This window comes from Hirundo rustica, chromosome 9, assembly GCF_015227805.2.
Source record: "Hirundo rustica isolate bHirRus1 chromosome 9, bHirRus1.pri.v3, whole genome shotgun sequence".
Lineage (NCBI taxonomy): Eukaryota > Metazoa > Chordata > Aves > Passeriformes > Hirundinidae > Hirundo > Hirundo rustica.
The window spans coordinates 9,343,689-9,355,603 of NC_053458.1; the positions used below are offsets into that span (position 1 = coordinate 9,343,689).

The following is an 11,915-nucleotide window of genomic DNA, read 5'->3' on the forward strand; positions in this document are numbered from 1 at the left end:
AAGCTGAGGGAGGCACTATCCAAACCCACTTCAGACTCGGCCTTGAATGAACAAAACACAGCCCCAGCTCTGACAAGGGCCCAGCAGAAGGAAACAAGGTCAGATCCCTGGACAAGACACTGAAGTTCAGGCACAGCTCTCCTTCCCTGCAGCAGCCAGACCTGCCTGGCCCATCCAATGCTCTGCTCCTGCCTTAAGGAGGCAGATGTGGGTGGAAATGCTGAAGCTAAAGGGAGCATAGGCTGGAACCTGTCACAGAAGGAAGGTCAAGACAGGGACTATTTGCTTACAATCTTTATTGAAGTCATACAAAAGTTGCCAAAAAGTGAAAAAATACACTATATACAAAACCATTTTCCTTGTAAGGAGAGGAGTGTCCAAGGTTAAAGAATCATTATCATACTGTGCTTTCAACTGCAGCCCCTGATCCTGCTTGTGGCCTTTTCTCTGTCTAAAAGAGAAGATAAAGGATTGTTTTTAAAAGACAAGACAGTCTTACAGCACCAACTCATGCAGCAACCCAAGGGTTCTGTAATTTGAAGACTTAACTACGTGAGCTTTGAGAGTCTCCAGAGCCCAATATGACCCTAAAGCATTGATATTAACAAGTGCAGCCGAGGGGTAAGTAATAAAACCCAGGAACATTAAAAATTGGGGGAAGACCCCATGCTGGAGTTGGGCTCAGCAAAAAAAACACCCAGAACCTGTTTCTGTCCCACCCCACAGGTGACAAGGCTCCACAGCTGGATCTGTCCAGCCCACAGCACAACATGCATCCTGCCCACTAAGAATATTCATCAGGGAAACCTTGTGAAGGACAGCAGGGAATAAAACCAGGACATCTACCAGGCACAGAACCATCCCTGAACAGAGAGGGGGAAAATAAAATAAAAAGTATGGCCCAGACTCCTGGCTCAGCTGCCCACCTCCTCTTCCATTTTTTCCACAACCTCATTTCCACCGGGGACAGGGTCCCCACCACCACCATTGACAGCCGGTTCTGATTTAGGTTTCTTGGCTTCATTGTCTCCCTGATGAGCCTCCTCCTCTGGTTTCCTCTGAAGACAAAATTGTTTACAATCTTCACTAAGTACAAATCAAAAGTTTAAATCTTTTAAAGAAGTTTAGCATTAGATGTCACTGCACATCATCTACCCAACCCCTGCTTGTCAGGCTCAGGACAGACTCCCCCAGTGTTGGGGTTTAACCAGAGCTTTGAGACTCTGACATGGAGGTCTCGACCACAGTGACGCTTTGGGTACCAAGATCTCCAGAGCTGAGTTATCCTTAGTTACAGCCCGGTAAGGAAAGATGCAACCACTGAGCCTGTAACAGTTCCAGGCTAGACTTAAGGCATTTATGACATCTGAAATCACCCAAAGCAGTTCCAAATCACTCCAGGCACACTAGAACTGACAGGCCAATAGAACAGAGGCAACATAATATCCCCCACAAAACCTTCATTTTTATCAGCAAACACATAACACTTAAAGGAACCAGTTCTCAATATCTGATCTCTTTAAGAGGCAGTTTATCATTACCACCAGTATGGCTTTACTATTTATTAAGTCCAAGTCCCAGTTTCCTTTTGGGAAGAAGGGAACCAGGGAACCTAGCCCAGCCTGGTTGCCTGCCATTTCCTTGGGATCTGCAGGTGACCCTGCTGCTCTTGAGGGTCCTCAGCAGAGGAAGCTCTTGTTCAGGGAACACCTGCAGAAGCCACACAACGGGGTCAGATTTGTATCAGTGTGGGTCAGGCAGGGTGCTGAACCACCAAGAATGGTCTCCTGGAGGCCAGATGGTTCCCAGTGCAAAGGAGTCTCGTACACTACTGGCTTTACTTTTGGAGGTTTTTTTCCCATTATACAACTAAGCTAAGAAAAAATACTTTAAAGACAAATCCAATTACACAGAGCAAGCCAGTGGTACTTCAGAAATGACCTGTTAAACTAGCAGTTTGCTGGACTCACCTTTTTCCTGACTAGATGAGAGATGTCTGTTACACACTGAGATGCACCATCAGCTCCTTTCCTTACTGGAATCTGTTCCAAGACAGACATTGACACATGAGCAAGCACAGGCAGTAATCCTTAGAGCAGACAAGAATTAACAACATTTATTCTAGATTAATTTACCGTGGACACAGAACCACTGTCTTCACTTTGTGCAAAGCCAGATGTAGTTCCAACCTTAAGAAAAGCAGAAAAAACACTGTGGCAGACAATACATGTGAACTTAGTGAGATACAGAAGGCCCAAATCCTTCACATCCCAGCACTGGATTCTGCACAGAACAGAGGCAATGTGTGCTCCGCATCTGCCTGACCCATTGCTTCCAGCCTTGATACATTAAAACCACATAAGCCCATCAAGTTCCTGTTCAATTTGGAACAATTACTATCAGGCCTCTTCACAAATATCTTTAGAGGTCGGCTGCCTCAGTTTCTTTCTCACAACCACAGCCTGGGAACACCTGTGAGCAACCACCAGCCCACGATCAAGTCTGAGCTCCTCCCATTACTGATTTACTCTAAGTTCCACTGGAAGGAGGGTTGGGTCAAAAGAAAGCCACAGGACACACTCACCAGAGTTGCTTTCAGTCCCAGCTCAGCTACTTTTGCACTCTTCTGTGACTCCTTTGAATCTTCTATCTTCTCTTTAATCTCAGGAAGCAGTCCCTTCAGTTCTTCTATCTCCTTCTCGTCCTCAGGGGACCCAGTGTCTGCCGCCTTTATCCGCTCAGTCAGTATTGCTGGGGTGAAACAGTTATCAGGGCAAAACACCTCGAGACAAAGTAACTGCCCAGTTACCAACATCAAGAGGCAAGGCTCTGCTAACCAACAGTTTTAACGCTTCTGCCCTTGGTGTAGCCTGTCACCACTTTCAGATATAACACGACACCTCACTACCCTGCCTCGTGAAAACTCACTAGGCAGCTGCAGAATTGCACGTACCCAGTCTCTTGTCTATGACCTCCATGGACTTCCCAAACTGCAGCACGGCCTCGTCGAAGTCGCTGTTGTAGTGGTAGGCCAGGGCCAGCTGGTAGTGGCTCTCGGCCAGCAGCCGGTCGTGCGCCTCCAGGTACTTCTGCTGCAGGGCCAGGCAGGCCTGGAACTCCTCTATTGCCTGCGTGTAGTTTTCTACAAGAGAAAGCCACAAGGTCTTTACAAACCTCAGTAGCTATCCACAGCAGCATCATCCAAACCCTGGTTTGGTTACTCTGTGTTTTGTTACACAGTTACAGTCTGCAAACAGAACCACCACTGAACACAGCAGTGCTGGGCTGCTTTCAAACCATCAGGTGACAACTCTGCCACCCCTGAGAGACCATCAAGGCCAGATCCTCTGATCCTCTTACAAGTGCTTTGTCCAATTTCAGTAGAAAACTGGGCAGCCAAGTCAAAGCAGGCACCAAATCCTGCTTTACCTACTACCAGGAACTGAACGTAACTGGTTACAACTGCAACATGGATCTGGAGATAAAGACAGTGCCACCTTCCTGCCAGGTTCTCCCCAAAAGTGCTCTGGTGACATAAGACACAACCCTTGTTCTGTAGCCCTGGCCCAGAAACCTGCTGGATTATTTCCAATGCCTGCCCCAGAGAAAGCGTACATTTGGATTTAACCAGATTAAAATACATTTTTAAACGAAGGGCAAGTGACACATTACAAGGCACAAACTTGGGGCTTGCTTCCCACTCCTTTTTTCAGGGTCTTTCCTGACTATAATCTAGGATTTGGGAAGGTCTAAGAGAGTCAACTATTTTTCATGACAATTTCAGCAAGTCTCTCAAGTTCATAAGCAAGGTTTGGTCGCTTCAGAAAGCGAAACACAAGGCTGGTTTTGATCTGGCAACAAATTGCTTTTTACTCAAACTTTTATTCCACTGCTCTACAAAAGCCCAGACCATCCTATTTAAGGCACCATTACTTCCAAAGCTTCTCACATGGCTGCAACTATCACAATCAGTCTAATTTGTTCTCATCCTGACAGCCTTAACTCACATCTGTTCATTTTAAAGTACCAAACTCAGTGACAGAAAGCAGAACCAAACACTTTGCACATGAGAATTAACATTACTTACCAGATTCAATGCTAACTTCTCCTAACTTGAGATGAGCTTGAGCTGCGTGGAGCTGAGCTTCTTTTGTTTCTTGTCTATGGCAAGAAAAAAATAGTTTTCAAATCCTGATCAGAGCATGCCACATTCTTTAACTGGCTTACACCAAGTTTCTGAAGCATATACCCAAATCAGAACTTTAGTCTTTACCTCTTGTAAATGACTTTTGCTAACTCCAGCATGTCCCAGGCTAGCTCAAGATTGCCAATTTCATCCTCCTCGCTTTCCTGTAAAGACCAGAAGTACATGGCAGTTTAAATGGCTTGGTCATAGATCACATCAAAAACCACCACTAAATCCCCAACCAGTGTCATCAAAGAATCAGTTTCTGCAAGAGGTAAACATTTCACCACTGGAAGGGGGGGAAAAAAAAAAAAAAAAGCAGAAGAGGTTATTACGTCTACCAAGACTTTGCCTGGAGTAAAGATGTTTCAATGGAACAAGAACTTGCATTGTTTTGTGATACATTTTATTTTCTTCCTGAAATAACTGCACCAAGCACCAGTATTATCCCAAGAGCAAGATCTTGGTTAAGATTCTCTTTAGGTGAACCAGATAAAGTTGATGGTCCAGCTTTTATAATGAGCCTTTGAGCTTTGTTAGAATAGTCAGAGAAAGGGACAGACAGGGTTATCTCACATGCTTAGTGCCACTCTACAAGGCTGCAGATTTTTCCTGGTGTTTTGACTGCTACATCAATGTACATCTCAGGTCTGAGGAGCACCACATTTCTCAAACAATTCCCATGCAAATCACAGCTTACTGGACCAGGAGACTTCAACATGTACAGTAAAACAACCAGACAAGCAGAGAATTAACTGTTCCAAGTAATTAGCTGGAACAGCTCTCCCTGCCTGCCCCTGCAGCAGAGCAAGATGCTACAATGCAGACTAGGACCAGCACTGGCCATTCCTAGGCAATACTGGCTTTCAGAAGTATTTTTCTACATAGAATTTAGTTAAACACAAATGAGCTTTTAGAAGGACGTCAACATCATATTTAGGCCTAATACTGCATCCTTCCATGAGCACTGGTGCCAGACCTCAGCAACCTCACCTTGTCTTCCACTGTCAATTCATTCTCCTTATCATCTTCAGCTTTATCGTTTTCTTTATCCTCCTCTTCAGATTCTTCTGTTTCTAGAAGGCAAGTAGATGCATGAGGACACTTCTTGTCACTGTGCTTGCTCAACATGGAGTCAGGCAGAATATGTTAAATCCAACCCTTATCCTTCCAGTGACAGGTTAGAGGTGTGATGTAAGAAGAGCAGATACATTAAAGTCTCCGCATCAGCAGCCATCTTGCTGAAACCATTCAGCACTGTAGACTAAAGCAGTCCGTAAATTCAACTTCTTACTATCTACAACAGAAACTTACACCGAATTTAGTTCTCATAGATCTGTTGTCAGCTCTCACAGACGCCACAAGATCCTGAGCGGCCCAAGAGACACTGGCCAACTGCTGAACTTCATGTAACAAAAAATGTTTTCAGCAAGACAGCTGCCCCGCTGCACACAGATTAGTCTGTTTCTGAGTTCATGATCCTCATGTCAGGCATTTAAGTGTCAATGTTAATGAACCTCCTCTTGTGTAGTACTAATTTGACTTTTGACACTATGCAGGAACATCACATTATCTGTTCTACCAGCAGAAGACATTTTGGGAAAATGTGCAGTGAAGGAACATGGCTAATAACTTCAGAGCACTGGCTGGTCTGCAGGCTGAAGTCACACACTTAACTCCTTTATCACAACCTCTGGCTAAATCCAGAACAGAAGCTTGACTGGGGAGGACTAGAGAGCCTGTGAGCTCACTAGTGTAACTCTCAGCACACACCCACCACTGACAGGGCCAAACCTGTAAACACGAAGACACCTTGCATAAAGGTAAAACTGAAGAGATGTCAGGACACTAAGATTTAAGTAGTGGGAGAGTTTGGAATGACACAGCACCAGACCAGGATGTTCCAGAGGGTTCTCACACTCCCAGACTTGGGGCAAAAAGCAGCAGTATGTGTGCACAAGCAGCCTTTCAGCGCTGAGGGTGAGGAGCGGGTAACTGCTCTTAGTTTATTTTCAGTCATCCTCTCTCCACATAGACACCCTGTCAGGCCACTGCCCCACCACTGAGTGTTCACAGTGCTTAGCAGAACAAATCCTTCCAGAGGCCAGAACTGTTTAGTCTGAACATTTGCCACTCCTGCAGTCAGGCACTGCCTGTGAAGTTGAGTTACTGACAAGCCAAGCTGCAATTACAGTTCATCAATTAGCTTGTGCAATAGAAGGCATGGGGCCACTAGGGCCAGAAAGTACGGCTGCAGCAAAGGGTGCAAGTCTTATTCAACAGAGTCCTGGAAACAGCTACAATAAAGCAGGAAAGCAAAAGGGCAGAAGCTGGACAGCCAGAAGACTGCACTAGAGCAGCAATAAGCCTTCAGCAAATCAAGTTTACATTTTCCAACTAAATTCTAACTACAATAACCATCAGAAAGACTCAAATGAAGAGTTCCTTTTCTCCACCTGAAGTAAATTTACTACTTTATGTGTTCAGCTGTTCTTGTCTTTTCACCACCATTTTAAAATAAAACACAGCTATAACCAGAGGCAATTTGTGCTTCAAGTTATGTGAAGGTTAGTGCAATACACCCAGATGCATGCAAGTGAACATCCATTCAGTATTCTCCACCAGCCTAGCCATTACTTACTTACACATTTCACAGGGCTGTCAGTTTGCTTTCAAGTAAGACTTGCTTTGCAGTTAGTTAAGCGTTAGTCTAGAGAAACTGAGACTATTCACTATTCCTTGAAACTTTACTTGTATGTAAAGTCCTTCAAGAGCCCCTTTACTGTGCTTTTTCCTTATTCTAAGGCAAACAGAAAATTCTGAATGGAACACTTTTTACCCATTGTTAGCCAAATCCATCAAGTCATCCACCCACAAGTACTTTTCTCCTCTCAGTGTTACCTTCTCCCTCTTCCATCAGGTCATCTTTCTCTTCTTTTTCTACCTTAGCACCTTCACCCTCTTCCATCAGGTCATCCTTCTTTTCCTCTTTCTCTACCTTAGCAGCAACTTCAGCCTTTTCTTTAATGTCACTAGGTGGCTCTTTGCCCTCTGTGGCCACAGGTTCATTTGAGGACTCTGTCTCTTTAGATTCACCTGGCTTCTCTTCTGTAACTGTCTCTACTGGCTCTTGTCTCTCTTCTGCCTTCTTCTGTTCAGCCACCTCTGCATCCCCTTCTGCAGTTTCTTTCTGTTCCACAGCAGCTGCTGCCTGTGCTTCTGCCTTCTCTTCCACAGCTGCCTCTGTCTGCCCTACAGCCTCTGCCTTCTCCACAGCTGGCTCTTTTTCTGTTGCTTCTGCTGCCTGTTCTCCTGTCTCTCCTTTCTCTTCCACAGCCACTTCTCCCGCTTCAGCCTCTTCCCCAGCTGCCTTTGCCTCCTTGTCTGACACTTCTGTCGGTCTCTCCTTCTCCTCAGCTGCCTTCTCCACCTTGCCCTCAGGCACCGTCTTCTGCTCTTTTTCTACCTCCTTCTCTTCCACAGCTGCCTCCTCTTTCACAGGCACCTGCTTCTTCTGCTCTTCTGAAGTTTCTTCTTTTTCCACAGAAATCTCAATCTTCTCTTCAGCCTCTTCAGGCTTTGCATCCTTGTCAGCAGCAGCTTCTTTGGGTTTTTCTTCTGTAATCTCTTTTAATTCTACATCCTCTTCTTTGATTTTCTTCTCAGACACTACTGTAGACTCTTCTGTGGACTTCTTGGCCTCTTCCTTTTCCCCCATGGCGTTATAAACCTGTTCTCTCAACTCCTCCCTTGCTTCTTCTACATGATTGAGGAAGCATAAACATTTCTTCGAGTTTAGTGATAAAGACATTAACGGGCACTGACAACACCACCCTCAAAGACCCTCCAGTGTGTTGGCTTGTTACCAAGTTGGATGGCATTCCTAAAAGCTTCATTTTCCAAGTACAAGGAATTAGGAGACAACCAACATAGCCACTCGACCTAAGCACGACCCTTCCCCTTCCCCAGACTGCAGCATTGCAAGCGGCCGCTCAAGCAGTGTGCGGTTGTGCAGCGATTTTAGTCACAGCTAAGCAAGAGGTGCCAGTGCTTAAACAGCCTGGATGGACAGGAATTCCTGTATCCTCTCCAGCTGCAGGCAGTATAAAATAGCCACTGTTCTCGGGACTTTGTATAGAGACTCTGGCCTGTGGGACTACACACACTGTACTGCTACAAGGTTACAAAGCAGTTGGGGTCAGCGGTGAAGCTTAAGAAAGCAAGTTTGAATGCAGTGTTTCAGGACACAGACACCTGGTGACCCTTTACACATGCTTTCAGTGACCAGCTCCTTACAGATGTTTTACAGGTTTTGCTCATCTTTAAGCAAGACTAAAAAAAGTCAGATAGAAACCGTCCATTCGGACTGCCAAGAATTTCAACAGAATGATTCAGGCTACCCAAGATACCAGTGGACTAAACTTGGATCATTTCAACAAGAAAACACAGTCTGGTGCCTCCATGGCACGGCAGGCAGCTTTACATACCATCAGCAGCTGGCAATGCAGAGTCATCTTCCGCTTTTTCTCCTTCCTCTTCCACCTGCACCCCTTCTAAGGCATTTCCCAGCACACCATTTTCCATTCTAAAGGAAAGAGGAGATTGTTATCCCTTGGATCTTTTAATACCATCATTGGAACTGCACAAGCTGCAACGCCACAGCCCATCCCACCCAGGGCAATCCTGTCCATAAAGGAGTGAAATCCTGTTACACCAGACACTGTTCACTAAATTACAAACTATCACTGTACCTTGCCAACTCCAGGAGGGATTTTCCGTAATAAAAAAAAGCTTCTGCACACTCATCCGCTGTCTCACCGTACTTTTTACCCCTGCAAAAATATTTAATAATTATTTGTCTGTGCCTGCATTAGATTTGGATATGTAAATTACATATTAAATATTCCTAGACAAAAAGACCACTTTCTTGGCTCATTTCCCATTGCTTTAAACAAATATTGAATGCTTCTCAGTCAGATATGGCTCTCAAACAACCACCTAAGGAAATTCATCTGTGACCCTAAAAGTACCATTCACAGAGACTGATCAAGACTAGTGAACAAGTCATTAGAGATAACACCTGCATAATAAACTATCAAATCCCTTTCCCTCCTTAGGGAACTCTGCTGGCAATGCCTATCACAAAAGCCACCTAAACTGCACACCAACTACAGCACTGTCCAGCTCTTGGGTGACTTTCGTTTGACCTCTCCTCAGTCGCACTATAAATTATAAACATGTTTGGTAAAAATTCCAATCTTTCTGGCATAATCCACATGAGAACAGCCAAGCTGAAGCCCAAGCCCAGCAAAATCACAGAACATTCTACTACTCACAGTAAGCTCGCAGCTTCCTGGAATGCATTCACAGCAGCTGGAATATTTCCCATTACCAAGTGCTTCTGTCCCAAACCCAATAGTTTCTTAGATTCCCCATCCACATCCATACTAGAGGAAAGGGAAATAAATTAAAAAAAGGATACTGTTAGTTTTCACAGTAATTTCAGCTTTCAAAACCTAGCCTGCTTTATGGAATACTGAGTTACATATGTTACAGTGGTTGAAACTACCAGGGTAGGCGGGATTTGTTTGGTTTTGTTTGTGCAAATCTGAAACAACCAATAGCTCCAATAACCAAGAAAAGACAGACAATTTCATTCAAACACTGCAACAAGTATCAGAGTATGCTATGACAAAGGCTGTTAAAAAATAAACTTTGGGAGCTGCACACCAACACACCAAGGAGCAGCAGTATTTCAGACTCCAACACTTAATCAAGAAAAAGAAGAGTGAACTCAAGTTAAAACTTTTCATAACACAGCATGGTGCATCTATGAAGAAAGACAGATTCAAGTGTCAGTTTAAATTCAGTGCATGTCGCACAGCTTCATTTCCAGAAGGTCCAGCCCAGCATCTCAGACTGGGACAACAGGAGGCGACCACAGAGGAATACCATATATCACATGCCAGCTGCATACTTGCGCCTCTCCAGCACTAATTAAAAACCCAAAAACTTCCAGGAACAGCTATATTTTTGTACATATCAGTCCCTCAAAGGGCCTTGCTGCACTAGATTTGTGCAAACCACTGCTGAGCACAGGTTTTCAGCACCTAGAGCACGCATGGGAGTTAAACTCCAAGTCTAAGAACCGATCTGAAGAATGACGTCTGTGTTTCAGCCAGTAACTCCGTGATTTTGTGTTATTTCATAATTGACAGTTCCAGCTCCCATCTCACCTGTCTGTCTTGTCTGTGGATGTGGAAGGAGCTGCCAGTTCCTCTTCCATCCTGCAGACAGAAAATCGAGTATTTTTTTAATTCACGTTTAGAACCCGCCACCCATTTCAAGGCAGGAGCTGAGCTCTCCAGGGTGCAAAACCAGCACCAGGAGTCTGGATTAGAGGTGCCCATCCACCCGGAGCGGGCTCGGGCTCCTCGGTTTGGTGTTTATTGTCCGAAGGGAGGCTGTGCGGGGCTCTGTCAGGCCGTGCCCGGCCGGTCCCCCGCAGACAATGGGGCCTTTCCCGCCTTCCGCCGGCCCCGCCCCCCGCCCTTGGCGCCAAACCCCGGCGGCGGCTCCTCACGGGCCGCCGGTCACGTGGCACCCGCCCCGTTCCCCCGGCCCGCCCCCCGGCGCCGGCTGCCCCCAACAAAGATGGCGGCGGCCGCGCAGCGGTCACGTGGCGGCTCCGCGCGAGCCGCGCGGGCCCAGCTGGCGCCGGAGGAGCGGGGCGGCGGCACGTACCACCGCCGGCGGGGGGGGACGGCGGAGGCAGGTACCACAAACGGCGAGGGGGGAACGGCGGAGGCAGGTACCACCGCCGGCGAGGAGGAAAGGGGGGGGAGAAGGGGGTGCAGCTTCGCCAGCCCGACCAGCACCCCCAGCCCTCTCCCTACGGAAATCCGGCCCCCGTTATCCCCCCATCCCCTCCGGTACCCTGCGGCCCGTAGGCACCCCCCGCTCCCCTGATGCCCCCCGTCCCGGACACGCACACACCGTAACCGGGGCCAGTCCGCGCGGCCCTACCTAGTCTGGGAGGCCGGCGCGGGCTCAACGCAGGGGGGAGCGGCGATGGCCGAGGATTGCATAGAAGCTGCTGGAGAGAGGGGCGGCGACGGCAGAGTGCAGCCCCCTGCCCCTCCGGCTGCCTATATACCCCCGAGGACACGCCCCGGCCCGGCTGGCGGCGCGCGCGCGCCGCGGGGGGACTACCGCTCCCGGCACGCTGCGCGCCCGCCCCGCCGCGGGACGCCGGGGGCGCCGCCGCGCGGGGCGCACTGGGAAGCGTAGTGCCGGCGAGGGAGGCGGGATCCTGAGGGGCATGCCGGGAGGTGCAGTCCCGCTCCCTCACAACCCGGCTCTGGGAGCCCCTCAGCCCCCGCCTGGGGCCCGGGAGGCTCTGGTCCCCCGCCCCGGGCTCTGCATCCGCCCTCGGCCTCTTCCAGGCGAGGAGGTCCCGGGCTTCGGCCCGGCTGAGGCAGAAGCTCGGCTCTCCCCTGGCACATGAACACACAAGGAGGCAGGGCTGACATGGCCGCTGCCCTGTCACAGCCCAGCCCAGCACCGAGACCTCCAGGCTCTGCTATTTCAAGGTAAAAGTTCTCCATCTTCAACTCCGCTATGTCCCTCCCTGCAGGAACAGAGCTGGAAAGTCTGGGGGGTTCACGGAGCTACAGCATTAATGTGCTTTTCTTGGGAATTCTCTTCTTCTTGGGAACACCTAAGCCCA

At 47.8% G+C, this 11,915-nt stretch overlaps 1 protein-coding gene across 1 annotated transcript; it reads right to left on the reverse strand.

Moving 5' to 3' along the window:
- Positions 1 to 279: 279 nt before the first annotated feature.
- NASP (nuclear autoantigenic sperm protein) lies at positions 280 to 11,368 on the reverse strand. Its single transcript, XM_040073167.1, has 15 exons — positions 11,213 to 11,368; positions 10,423 to 10,473; positions 9,523 to 9,633; positions 8,938 to 9,018; positions 8,674 to 8,771; positions 7,088 to 7,945; positions 5,180 to 5,262; positions 4,274 to 4,350; positions 4,088 to 4,161; positions 2,954 to 3,142; positions 2,585 to 2,751; positions 2,136 to 2,189; positions 1,971 to 2,042; positions 927 to 1,058; positions 280 to 451 (listed from the first exon to the last, which is right to left on the reverse strand). The coding sequence occupies exons 1-15, from the start codon at positions 11,272 to 11,274 to the stop codon at positions 398 to 400; spliced, it is 2,163 nt and encodes a 720-aa protein (XP_039929101.1). The 5' UTR covers positions 11,275 to 11,368; the 3' UTR covers positions 280 to 397.
- Between the last annotated feature and the right edge of the window lie 547 nt (positions 11,369 to 11,915).

Coding starts and splice junctions, on each gene's coding strand:
- NASP (XM_040073167.1), bottom strand. CDS start 11,274: ATGCAATCCTCGGCCATCGCCGCTCCCCCCTGCGTTGAGCCCGCGCCG. Junction 4,162..4,273: donor GCAAAAGTCATTTACAAGAG/GTAAAGACTAAA, acceptor TTCTTGCCATAG/ACAAGAAACAAAAGAAGCTC. Junction 3,143..4,087: donor AGAAGTTAGCATTGAATCTG/GTAAGTAATGTT, acceptor TTTCTCTTGTAG/AAAACTACACGCAGGCAATA.